We start from the raw sequence: 12,998 nt of genomic DNA on the forward strand, positions 1-12,998 counted from the left end.
AATTGAAAATACTCATTAAAAGTATGAAATGATTGAAAGAATGTATCTTTCTAAGTACATTTTAGGTTTTAATTTTTTATGACTGATTTCAGCTGTTAAAACTAGGCTCTTTTTTCCTAAGTTGACTCCAGCTGTTAAAATACCAGTTTATAACAGGCATTTCTGGTGTTCCTTCTTACTGGCATGAGCTTGACTTTTGTACCACTGTATTTCTTACTTTTAAATACCATTTCATGATGGACTCCTGACTTCCAAATGATTATTGGATAATAATATTGTACACAGCCTGTTTCCTCTCCTCTGTAGCCTTTTAACTAGTCATTGGCCAGGGGCAAATGACCTGTTTTTCAAGTTTTGGCAGCCACTGGAATGATGCTGGTATCTGTGGAACTGGATCAATGCCTGGAGGAGCTGTTTGGAGCCTGTAATTTGCTGACATGGCATAATTTTTTCCCCCATTATCACATGATTTAAAACCCCTCTAGCACAGCAATTTAAAGCAGTTTTATTCCCGAAATATCTTACATATGGGAAAGAAAAAAAACAGATTACATTGTTCCAAGATTATTGTGCATTTTTTGATTAATTTTGTCAAATGCATTCGAATGCCACTGGGTTTTTAAAATTTTTTTTTCTGAAAATATGTATCAATTTGCTAAAGGAGATGTAGATTTTTGTATAACATTGCAGAAAATCAATCTAGCAACTTATAGCTGGTAAGTTTTTGCTGTGTATGTGGTAAACATAAATTAGGCCAATGTAGCTTTTGTTATTTGCGGGTCATTTTTTTTCATGAATATACAATATGCTCCATGCATACAACCTATTTAAATAAATACTTATTTCAGAGAGGCCCACCTTGGAGGGCATCTCCACCACATACTGGGTTTTTTTTGATGGATTGCACTGGGTTCCTCAAGACCTATTCATTTCAGTCAAGGTCAGTGGCAGTAATCTCTTGGTGCAATGTCAATCTCAATTATAGTGGGGATAACACAGTGAAATTGAAGTATGATTTTGGGTAGATACATGTCAAATAACTTAACTTGACATTTGACCTAAATAGAAATACATATTCATGATGAATGGATTGGAAAGTGTTAGGATACAAAGTAGTGCAGTGATATTGAACAGTAGTAGATCTGTAACCAAAATACTGGAAAATCTGTTACTGAAACTATTTTTAATAGTAATATTTTAGGTATTTTAATTTCTAAAATCAAATTATTCTGGAAATCATGTGGAATTCTGTCCCTTTTCACATACTGTGAAAAGACTCCCTAACAGTTTATTTGCCATCAGGGTGAGAGAGAAATTGTGATTCAGAGCACCTTGAGACTGTTGTTCAAGTGGATTGATTATTTTCAACATACTTTTTAGTCACTGTAATTATGATCTCTGCAAGACAGTAGGTATGGTATGAACTATCAGATCCTCTAATTAGAGAAATATTGTTGAGAAGTTGCAATGTAGGAAGGTGAAAAGTAGCCAGTAAAAGTCTGGTGGGAGATGGTAGCTTAAAATAATGCCTGGATGCATTTATAATAATGTTACACATGTAAATGAAAATGTGTTGTCTCACTGTAGACATCAGGTTCTCTGCCTTTACAAACTCAAGGTGCACCTTGAAATGTGTGTCCCAAGCCAAGGGTTGGATAAGAAGACCATCTGTATTACCAGTGTGATATTGCAGAGCACAGTAAATCTCACCTTGTCACAGATGCATTCTCCAAGCCTAAACAAAAAGGGGAAGATTGCTTTGTAATTTGGTTTCAAATGTTGGTGGTTTTTTTTTTAACTGGTTAGTTATTATATTTGCTGAGTTTGATAAACTTTTTGACACCTTTGTGCCTCATCTTAAGTTTTTTTTGTTTCCCCCTTCTCTGGGATATAAATTGCATGGTTACCCCTGCCTTTGGCCAGAAACAAGGATCCACTGTGCAGTGCATGAACAGCAAAGACCTGAGCTCCAGGACTTCTTTACAAAACCATGGTCCTTAGCTGTGATGTATCACCGTGACCTCCTGTTTTTCTTTTTGTCAACAGGATCTGTTTTTACCCTAAAAGTTCAAGTAAATGACATCATCAGCCATCAGTACCTGCGCCAAGCGGTGGTCGAGGTGTTTGTTAACTACACCCTGACAAATTCTACTCTCACTGGGAACAATGGAGCAGTGTTGATAAAAGTCCCCTACAAGCAGGGATTAAGCTTAACTATTGTCTCATACAAGGATGGCTACCTGCTGACACCTTTGCCTTGGAAGACTGCGAGGATGCCAAGTACGTAAGCATCTTACAGTCCTATTATTAAACTCTCTCTGGCAGTAATTAAATTTCTCTCCTAAGATGTCTGGGTGGTTGCTGTCAGCTGAACACAACTCAGAGAAGTCAGTCAAGGGAGATGGTGCCTGTCAATGCAGATCTAGGGGTGAACGGTCTGTTAAACTTGTCAAAATTCTGATTACTCTAAAGCAGAAAATAGCCCTTTGAAAATCTAAGTGGATTATGTTTTGACACACAGTGAATTCTTAGATTTTTTTTTTGCCTAGAGTTAGCAAAGAGCTGTTAATGTGTCCTGACAAAAATCCTGTTGACCTGAGTAAAAAAAAATCCTGAGTAATTCTTAGAATGCCAATGCTTTTTGTCCTCTAAGCAGATATCACCTGTTACAGCTCTGCTTCAGCAGTATTTCCTCACAGGTTTTCTTGTTTAACTACTGCATGATCCTGAAAAGCCACATGATTTTTTTCTTTAAAAACAGATTTTTGACACTTTCTAGTGACTTTCTAGTCACTTGTTTATCCATAGAAGGTATAAAACAGTAGCAAACATTCAACAGAGGTCTTTCTGCCTAAACACTAAAATATCTGCTCTGGATAACAGGAGTAATTTATTTAGTCTTCATATGCTCTCTGGTTTATTAACTGCTCTGTTCAATAGATCTTTAGATTTGGAGGCCTTGGAGGATTTTTTTTGGTTGCACAGTGTAATAACAGATTTTATCATTTTCCACAGTCTACTCATCCGTGACGCTCTCATTATTCCCACAAAGTCAAGCTAATATATGGCTGTTTGAAGATACTGTCTTAATTACTGGAAAACTGTCTGGTAAGTTCTGTGCATGCAGACTGTAACTAAACACTTTGTGATAGCCATCTGCACCCACGTGGAAAAAAAATTAAACATCATTTTATATAATACCTATCTACTTAAAGCCAGATTTTCTGTTAATTATGTAGCTGTACGAGGGGCTGTGACAAGTGCTAGACTGGAAATAGAGAAATCATGGAGAAAATTGGGGAAAACAGGTTGTTGTGCTAAGTGGATTGCTGAAGAGTAATAAAAACACTGTTTGGCTGTTTTACTGTGGCTAAGACAAAATACTACTCTTTTACAGATGCCAAATCTCAACCGAGTGTCCAGTTTCCAAAATCTTTAATGAAGCTTCCAACAAATCACATTGCAAATGTTACAGCCTATCTGACAGTGCCAGAGCAATTTTTGAAAGTGGACAGCTTTCTCTATACAACAGGAATTATTCTAAATAAATCAGGTATGTGAATATGATGGTTGAGAATTCGTAACAAGAAATACTATTATGCATATGAGTGCACAGTGTTTCAGAAAAACATATGCTTAATTTAAGGGGGCCTGAAGCTGCTCCATTGTATTAGATGACAAAGCTTTGTTGCCCAGGAGTGAGCTATGAACACATCAGGTCAGTAAATCAGTGTTACTCTGTGAACAGAACATGTTCACAGAACATATCTTGCTGCGCTGAAATACAACTTCAGAACCTGCTTTTTACATTTATATGTATGTATATGTATTTATGCTCAGGATTTCATGAGACTGTGGAACTGGTTTACTAACACTTTAAAAATGCAATTACAGCCAGACTGTAGAGTAGGTGAAGCTAAAGAAATCAGTGAAACAGCAGCAATGAGCTTCAGCTGTGGAGTTCCTGCATTTTCACTGGGGTGATTGGTTCTAGGGGTTACCCCCAGAACAGAGATTGCATGGAAGCCCCTCTTGGCTCAGGTAGTCAGGCTGGGACCAAGTGGTCCCTGTGTGTACAGAGCACAGCTGGAATATGTTTTCTGTGCATGTGTTTCACTGGAGAAGCACCAAGTGCTTTTATGAGTTGTAACTCTGCTCTTATATCATTGGATTTTGTTAGTATTTGTCATTCTATCAGATAGTTTTTAAATTTGCATAGGTACAATAATCTCTGGTAGGTTGCACTGTGTGCAGTTACATCTTTCTTTTGTTCTTTTCTTTCTATTCCCAGTGGATCTGAAGCCATGAGGCTCTTAAATTCATCGTGGTGCAGGGAGAGGGCAACACATGGCTTATATAAAGTCATCATATCCTATTTTTTAATTTTCATTCCATTAAAGGCAGCATGTATACTGATATTTTGACAAAGATATTTTAAAATATCTTTCTTATCTGTGTTTCACCTCTTTAAATGGAAGGCAGAAGGAAAGAAGCATAGGAGAATAAGCAGTGTTTATCCTCTTTGAGTTTTCCCTTCAGTCTGTCTGGCATGTGCTTTAAATTATTCATATACCCCTGAAGGAATAGGCTTCCTTTTAGGGCAGGTGGAAGCTAATTGATATCTGATGTGCCAGGAGTTCTCTCACAACCAGCTTCTAACAGCCTGCATAGATTTAACATTATTCTGCTACTTAGTAATTCTGTTTCAGCTTCTCTCACCATCCTGTCAAACTGGGCATTCTGGAGCATTTGCAAACTGGTGAAGGAAAACAAAGGAAGGAAACTTCCAGGCTGCCTTGTAAATGCAACATTTCCTCTGAGTGCTTTGACAAGCCTCATGATTAACTACTCAGTTAATTCTGGCTGCCAAATTAGGAAATAATTCCTTACAGGAGGGGTTCCATATGCTTTCAGTTTAATTCAATGTTATGTACATTGTGATTGTACCAAAATTCTTGTATGATCTGTATTTAACATCGGTTTAGGGGCTTTGCAATCTGATCATCTGAGGGGAAAAACCCTTCCTCCCCCACCCCAAACCAAGTTTTGCCTCATGGTTAGTTCTATGGGCAGCACAGAACCCAGATGTTGCAAATGTGTTTCTCTTATAGCATTGGTATAGAAATGACTCTGTTTTCTTTTAATCATAAGTTGTTAAAAGCTCAGAAGAAAAGTAATGTTGATTTTTATTTCACCAAGTTGGTAACAGCTGACTGTGTAGCTGGATGTGGATGAGGACTTGCCTTTAGTAGTTTAATTCTTCATGTATTTCTTTTAAAATAAACTGTGAAAGGAGAATTACAAGATATTTCTTGCCCTCAGGTTTCAAAAGCATGGAATTAACTCCTCTTACTGCCATATGTGTAAATGTTCTGGTGGCTGGGAAAGAAGTGAACATAAAGGGTCCCATTCAGGTTACCCTTCCTCTTCCCACAACTGCTGTAAAGTCGGGGGATGCTGTACCTGCCTGGACATTTGATATGAAAATTGGTAAGTGAGTTATTTGTTATTTTGCCTTCTAGCACATGCCTGTAGGTTTGGGCACATGGCACCGTGGGTCATGGAACAGTGGTGGCATTATTCTATGAGGTGATGGTCTATAGGTGGTCATTTATTTTAATGCACTAGCTTGAATTGTTCAAAGGTATTTTCCTGCTTTCATTAGTTCAAAAAGCTTTGGTAAAATTCATTAGCATTCCTCTTGCCTGCATTTAGTGTACTGGATTTTTATTTTCATGGGATGCTGAGTGTTCACAGAACATATATTTTAGGTGATGTTAAATTTCAAGCCTAGTAATTTTGTGAATTCCTTCTTAAAAGAAAGCAAACCAGAACTGAAGGTTTGGATGTTTTGTCTCCTAGAGTGTAGCTCTAAAGATCCTTTGATGGTAGAACCAGAATAGATATTGCTTCAGTTAACAAAAACAATTCAGAAAGTGAAATGAAGGGGAAATAAGAGTTTTCCAAGGGAACAACATAGTTCTTCCAGTATGCAAAGAGGAGGCTGGGGATTAGTCATTCTAAACCTTTTGTCATCCCTTCACATCTAATTTTAGTCAGGAGTGAGTAATGAGCTATGTCCATGTAACCCATTTAGCTGACCTGTATTAGGTGTGGGTGCATTAGTGTCCTGATTGTCCTGCATTGCACCTCACAGTCACCACCCCCCTTGAAATATGAATTTATATTGAATATACAGGCTTGAAATATGCAACTGAGTGAGGTCACACCTTGTCCTTATCAAGGCAAAAAGCTTGTGTTCAGTGTTTGGAAGAACAGGAGAGGAACAGCAGCTCTAACAAAGTGTTGTTTACACATTCAAGAAAGAAACTGATCACCTTAATGAAAAAAACCTGAAGAACGTGGATTTGAATTAAGGACGTGCTAATAAAATTTGGCTAGGCTGTCTTGTGGGGAAAAAGTAAATAGGATAAGTTTTGGCAGACAAGATTAAGTCTGTCTATACACCTAGAAAAGTTTAGAGGGGTAAGTGGTGGAAAGAAATGACATTTTAGAGGGTTTTACTCTGAGGTGGTAAAATATCTCCCAGGTTTAAATTTCTTATTGCCACAGCCACTTGTGCAAGCTCCTGTGCTGAGCTTTTTTACCTCCCTAAACAAAGCTAAATCAACACTGTTGTTAAACAAGGAGTTGACAGAACTGGAGCAGCACAGGATGGGGTTAGAATACAAACCAGTGTGAGGTGTTTATGTGGGAGTCCTACTCAGCATCCCTGTATAGGATTGTCATCCTTGGGAGTAAAACAGGAGCCAGGAGCATGGCCTGCTGATCCAAACCCCAATAAAACCAGCTGCTTCTTCCTCTCCAGTGGGATGTACTTCACAGAGATTCCATAAAGGCAAGCTGTTTGTAATGGATGCTTTCTGACGTGTACTGTTCACTGCTGCTTGCTGAGGAGAGGGACAGAAGGATGGTGAAAAAGGACAGCAACTTTTGGGGCACAAATTAACTTGTACTTTTTCTCCCATTTCTTTCTCTCTAACAATAAAAATTTGCAAGTGTATATTTTTTTTCTGGGTGTTTATACTTAAGTATGCTACTTTTATTTTTTTACCTTTGATCTGACACATGCAAAATGACTTTTTCCCAAGGTAACTGAGTAATAGCAAGGTGTGTTTTAGTGAAGGTTCTGCTGAGTGAGGGCAGCTGAACACCTCAGCTCTGCAGCAGGCATTGCAGAGCATCCATAAGGAGCAGCAGGCCCCCATCTGAGCTGAGTGCAGAGCTCCTGCTGCCCTCAGTAATGAGGCTCTGGCCTCCAAGGTGCTGCATGTGGGATGTCCCCAGCAAGACACTGACACAATTTTTAACTCTGAAGTCCTTGGATAATGTGTTATGATGGTAATCAGAGCTCCCATGTCAGCAGTAATAGTGGCAAGGGAACAGGTCTGTGTGGGCTGACCCATATGCAGCAGGAAAAAGATAGAAACTGCTTTCACAGGTCTGCCTGAGCAGTGCTCCTGGGGCTTACTCCAAGTGGAGTATACTGAGATTTCCTGGAAAATGAGCTTTGGTAATGGTACGCAGCTGCTGTAAATGCAGAGTTTGTTCATTCGTATTGAGTGTGGCTTCCTTCTTATGAAATATTTTGCTGCATTAGTGCTAAAAGTACTTTGTGGATTTTAATAGAATTACAAAAGCCAGAAAGCTTGTATTCAACATTAAATTGAGAATTATATCCTTCTGCTTGAATGGCAATAAACCATAGAGAAAATGGGCTTACTCATGAATCACATTTTAATATTTTTTCTTAATACCAAGTATTTTCTATGTAGTATATTGGGGGAAGATGTAATTTGCTGAAAAGGACAGCAGACATTGTATAGCTTCTTATGGATTTTTTCAGTCAAGATAGAACTTCTGGAGACCTAGAAATCATTTTTGCCATTTATACAAGGTTTGCTGGTTACTCCTGATTCTGGACAAGATTTCTCAGGTGGCTGAGAAAGCATGTTCAGAGCTCTAGGTAGTTGCTGCTGCCTTTCCCCTCTGCCAGCCATCACAAGAACCAGGAGAAGGCTGATGCTTTATTTCCTCTGCATCTGTAGCACGTGTCCATCCTTATCATTACCTCCTGGCCGGGAGATATTTACTTTTCCTTTGCTGAAAGAAGATTCCTGGAAGAAAATCAAATTGAAATTCATAAAAGCTCCAGCGTACATGAGTTATACTGTTTTCATGCTTTGATTATTGGTGTTTTAAAAAAGCTGATGGTTCTCTCTACCTCTCAGTATTTGCAGGTTGAATATGGAAGGTTGGTTACATGAGGCTGTTTTCTGTCCTTAGAATTTCAAAAATGGCCCACAATAAACATATTTAAGTGAGTTAAGTATAGTTCTCTCTCTTCTCATAGATGCTTTATTAATTGTAGAAGCTGGCATACCAGAATACCTTTCCTTTGCATTGCCAAACAGATGGTGTGGAAATCTGTGTCCTAAGAATAGCACTTCCTTGGGCTAACTGAACTGTTAGAGCCTCGGGGCAGGGAGGAGGAGAGAGACATTCAAAACAAACATTGTTTATCCTATTGTGGCTTAATAAGATTAAAATATTTTCCCACTAAGTTCTGCTAGCTGATGTTCAACTTGTGTCCCTATGCATCAGATACCTGCTCCCTCATTTTTTAGTCTTGGCCTTCATGCATGCTGAAGGTCTTATAATAGTTTTTTTCAAATTATTTATGTGCATATCTGCGAAAGACAGTTACTAATAGAAAATGAGTCATATTAAGTTTACTTGTGGTGAGTAATGTTGATGCTTTGTTTCAAAGTAAATGGCTACAGATGGAAGTTTGAAATGAAATCGTCAGGAGAGGAAATTTGCCTGTTTAACTAAAGCTGTGTAATAAACAGAAGTTTCAGTTTTTCCTGTCACCTTGTGTGTTTTTGATAATGGCCTAATTGCTGGTGGTTTGAGGTACAGAAGAATCCTGCATGACATGTGCAATGTTTTGTCCTTTTTTTTCCCCCCAGGTGCTTGGGTGAACCGTGGGCTAGGAGTGGTGAAGGAGGTGGATGGCCAGTTAGTGTGGACATACACTGCTCAGCACTTGGGCTACTGGATTGCAGCTCCACTGCCTGGAGCAAGAGGTATGGCAACCACTGGCCAAGCAGATCCTGAATGCCCCATGAGGCTGTCAGTTTGATTGCTTCATTTAACAGCAGGAAGGGAGGGGCGACATGCAACTTCACCACTCAAACTTTTGTTCAAGTCCTTACAGCGATTTTTTTTGCACGTTTTGTAAATTCATACAAAGGGATCTATCAGAGAAACAGTGTGACTAATTGTAAAAACAGCACTCTCTGGCAGAGTGCTAAGTAGAAAATGTAGACCACTTTTCTGAGTTAGTTTGGACAATTAATACAAATATAATTTGTCTGGAATGAAGTAGATGTCATGGCAAGCCTTTAGTATTTGAGATGACCTGTCATTTTCACTGCTCCTGCTGAAACAGCAAGGTGAAAAGGGAAGGATGAACATGATGCCATTGAAACACAAAATCATTGGAAAAGTTCTGTTCAGTTTATTAGCTCTGCACATCATTTGGTTTTAAGAACTAATGCTAGTCTGGTTTTGTTTGATAATCTAGAATCCATCATTAGTGCTGTTTCCAAGGACATAACAGCCTATCACACCGTGTTCCTTACGGCCATACTGGGAGGAACTGTTGTCATTATCATTGGATTTTTTGCTGTTCTTCTTTGTTACTGCAGGTAAGCAAAAGAAGTTCCAGGGAGCTCATTATGAGTAGAATTTGAGGTTGATAAAATAGTCTTTTGAGGTTAAGACTTGTTTTCTTAGCTAAACTGTTATGTATAGCCTGATATTTTTTTTTTAATTACAGTTGTTACAGAACTTAACATTAAGTTTGTGATGTCAAATTGCACCACAACTTCTTAACCAAAGTCTGACTTCCAGCTTTGGTAGTCAACAGTCCAATATTTCCTAATAGGCTCTGCAGTCACCTTGTTTCTCTTTTGCATAGGGATAAATGTCATCGTACACAGAAGAAGGAAAAAAACTCAACCAAGCTGGAGGTCATAAAAAAAGACCAGACAACATCAACAACTCACATAAATCACATCAGTGCTGTCAAAGGGACTTTAAAGCTGGAGGATAAGTCACAGTTATATACACCGAAGATTTCTTCGTACAGCCCTCAAAGGAGGCTGTCCATGGACACAGAAGATGGAAAATCACAGGACAATTTTAAAATCTACTCAGAGGATGCTTCTTATCAGTCATCCTGTCAGACTGGTCAGGCAGGAAATTCAGCCCATTCAGTAGACCCTAGTGCTGGAGTGAGGCTCTTACAGCAGCCAAAGCACACTAACAGTACTATTTCCCAGGCTCCTAGGGACATTCCAGACCAAAACAGGTACCTTTCACTAAAAGAGGAGATGTATGGGCTTTCCCATATCCCAGAACATCTAATGCATATTTACAATCAGCCTATTGCTATTCTTCAAACCTCAGACCTTTTCCACTCCCCAGAACAACTGCATCCTGCTAAATCAGCAACTTTGCCAAGGAAAGGGCAGCTGGTGTACGGCCCCATGATGGAGCCCATGAATCGGGACAGTTACATGCAAACACTTCCCAAAATGCCAGTGCACTCTCATCCCCAGCCTTCTGCCTGCAGAGATGAGAACAGTGCCCTGGATGGTGAAGAGGGCTTGCCTTCCCAAGCATCCAACTGGGGCAGGTACACCAACAGCTTGCTGGAATCTGTCTCTGTTCCTGGGACACTGAATGAAGCAGTTGTAATGACTCCCTTTTCATCTGAACTTCAAGGGATTTCAGAGCAAACACTGCTGGAGCTCTCTAAAGGAAAACCATCTCCGCATCCTCGAGCATGGTTTGTGTCCTTGGATGGAAAGCCAATTGCTCAAGTGAGGCATTCTTTCATAGATCTGAAAAAGGGCAAAAAAACTGAGAGTAATGATACCAGTCTGGACTCTGGTGTGGACATGAATGAGCATCATCCTAGCAGGAAACTGGAGAGAGAGAAAACTTTCATTAAAAGTATGCCACATTCTAAGATTCTTTACTTGGAAGATCTGGATCTGAGTAGCAGTGAAAGTGGGACCACTGTTTGCACTCCAGAGGACCAGGCTGTGAGACACATTATGGAAGGAGGGAACGGGCCAGTCCTAGAACAACATAATGAGGAAGGTCTAAGGAAAAAATCTCTGCCAGGAAGTCATGAATCTGGTATCCCTTCTGCTAAAAAAAGGGATAGACCACCTCTCATGAAAAGAGATAGCAAAACCAATATCTGGAAGAAAAGAGAGGAGAGGCCACTTATTCCTATAAATTAAAACACAATGTGCTTTGTGCTGTTGCTCTCCCTGCTGGTTGTTGATCTCTTGCCTGCTTCTGTAATTCTGCAGTGTTGGGTTTACAAGGGAAATGTTGTTTTCTAGTATCAAGAAAAGTTTCATTTTTTTAACATAAAGATTGAGTTACCAAACTTCAGCTGGGCAACTGATATTCCATGTGATTTGAAAACAGGGAAATGCTACTATTAAACTTTTCCAGTTCTTAATTTTACTGGCAGTTTGAGGAAGGCCCACATTTTACTTAGCCTGTCATTCTTGGACACACCTTTGGGAATGCACAGTGAGAAATGTAGGCACATGATTTAATTTTTTTGTACTTGTTGCTAATGCAATGGTAGCCTAGTTAAAGCCATTCCTAGCCTTGTTCCTAATCAACGTGACCATCTGTACAGTATTTTATATGTGAACTTTTCTAGCTGTCTGTTACTACTCCTTTGTACAATGTGAAATGTTTCATCCGTTGGTCCCACGACACCAGCAGATGAGCTCTGCTGGATTTATCAGCAGAGCTCTATAGCATTACTGCCCTCCCTGTGTGCCCATCCATGTGCAATTCCATACAACACTGGGGGAAGGGGAAGTGTACAAGTGTGGCCACTGCAGTTCATGGTCCCCACTACCTTAAGGTGTTGCCCATCTGCTTTGTTAAGATCTGCTTTGTTATGGCCTGTGGATGTTCATGGGCTATGAAGGGTCCATGTCCAGCAGAAAAGGACTGGTTCTGGTAGCATTTGGAGCTGCAGCTACTCCTGATCCCAGTGTCTTGTTTTGGCTGCTTTGTCAGTGAACATCTTCTCTTGTCTATGCTGTTGGGCCAGCTGTGCTCCAGAATATAGCCTTGAATCTCTGCCTATTTATAAGTGAGAGTTTGGCCCATGGTGAAGAAGTGTGCAGGATTAGACAAATTATGCCTTGGAAAGAGTTTCTTGAGCAGGAAAGCTTGGCACCGTTGCTTTTTATTTTATGTTTAAAACAATGGGAGATCATTTGGGGTTTATGTGCCTACATTTTGCCAGCCTGAGCTGCTTTTGTCTAGGTTTGCAGGGGAGTTAAACAGGCTTTAAAAGTTGGGGGGGAGGGTTATGAGCATGAGACAGCAGATTGCAAAAATTTGGTCTATAATGCAATATAAATACTATTTATGACTCATCTTAGAGTTAAATTTACCAAAAGTCATGAATGCATGAATTGTAACTAAGATGTGTATAGAGGAAGGAAAGGCCATCAGAATATTCTTTAATTTTAATGTTCATCTTGTCAAAGTGATCATTTCAACTTTGGCTAACAGAAAAATGAATGCATCCCTTAATGTGCTTCATATAGTGAACAGAATGTATTTCTGTGGCTTTGAGGCTGTTTCCCTGGTGAAATAAGTTCCAGCATTTTGGCTTTGGCAGTTTGATTACAAATCATCCTAAAAAGGCTTTATAAGTATTTCCCTTAGAGCTTGGTTAAGGCTCTCTACCAAGACCCAAACATACAATGCCTATATTTGAATTGTGAGGTGAGTGGTGCTTGGTTGTCTGCCCTGTAGTGCACTCAAGAGTTGGGAAGTATCCTATGCAGCTGGGCTTCTGGGAATATTTACTCAGGAAATATTACTGTGAAATATGTCTGTGGTGTTGGGATTGTCAG

General features: G+C 39.5%; 1 protein-coding gene across 1 annotated transcript; it reads left to right on the forward strand.

The window, feature by feature from the left end:
* Window positions 1-2,006: 2,006 nt before the first annotated feature.
* On the forward strand, window positions 2,007-11,574 carry FAM171B (family with sequence similarity 171 member B). The gene is made up of 7 exons (XM_005430000.2): window positions 2,007-2,280; window positions 3,016-3,108; window positions 3,398-3,553; window positions 5,323-5,490; window positions 8,994-9,110; window positions 9,611-9,734; window positions 10,007-11,574. The coding sequence occupies exons 1-7, from the start codon at window positions 2,007-2,009 to the stop codon at window positions 11,340-11,342; spliced, it is 2,268 nt and encodes a 755-aa protein (XP_005430057.1). The 3' UTR covers window positions 11,343-11,574.
* The last annotated feature ends 1,424 nt before the right edge of the window (window positions 11,575-12,998 follow it).

Source organism: Geospiza fortis, unplaced genomic scaffold, assembly GCF_000277835.1.
Source record: "Geospiza fortis unplaced genomic scaffold, GeoFor_1.0 scaffold155, whole genome shotgun sequence".
NCBI classification, from domain to species: Eukaryota; Metazoa; Chordata; class Aves; order Passeriformes; family Thraupidae; genus Geospiza; species Geospiza fortis.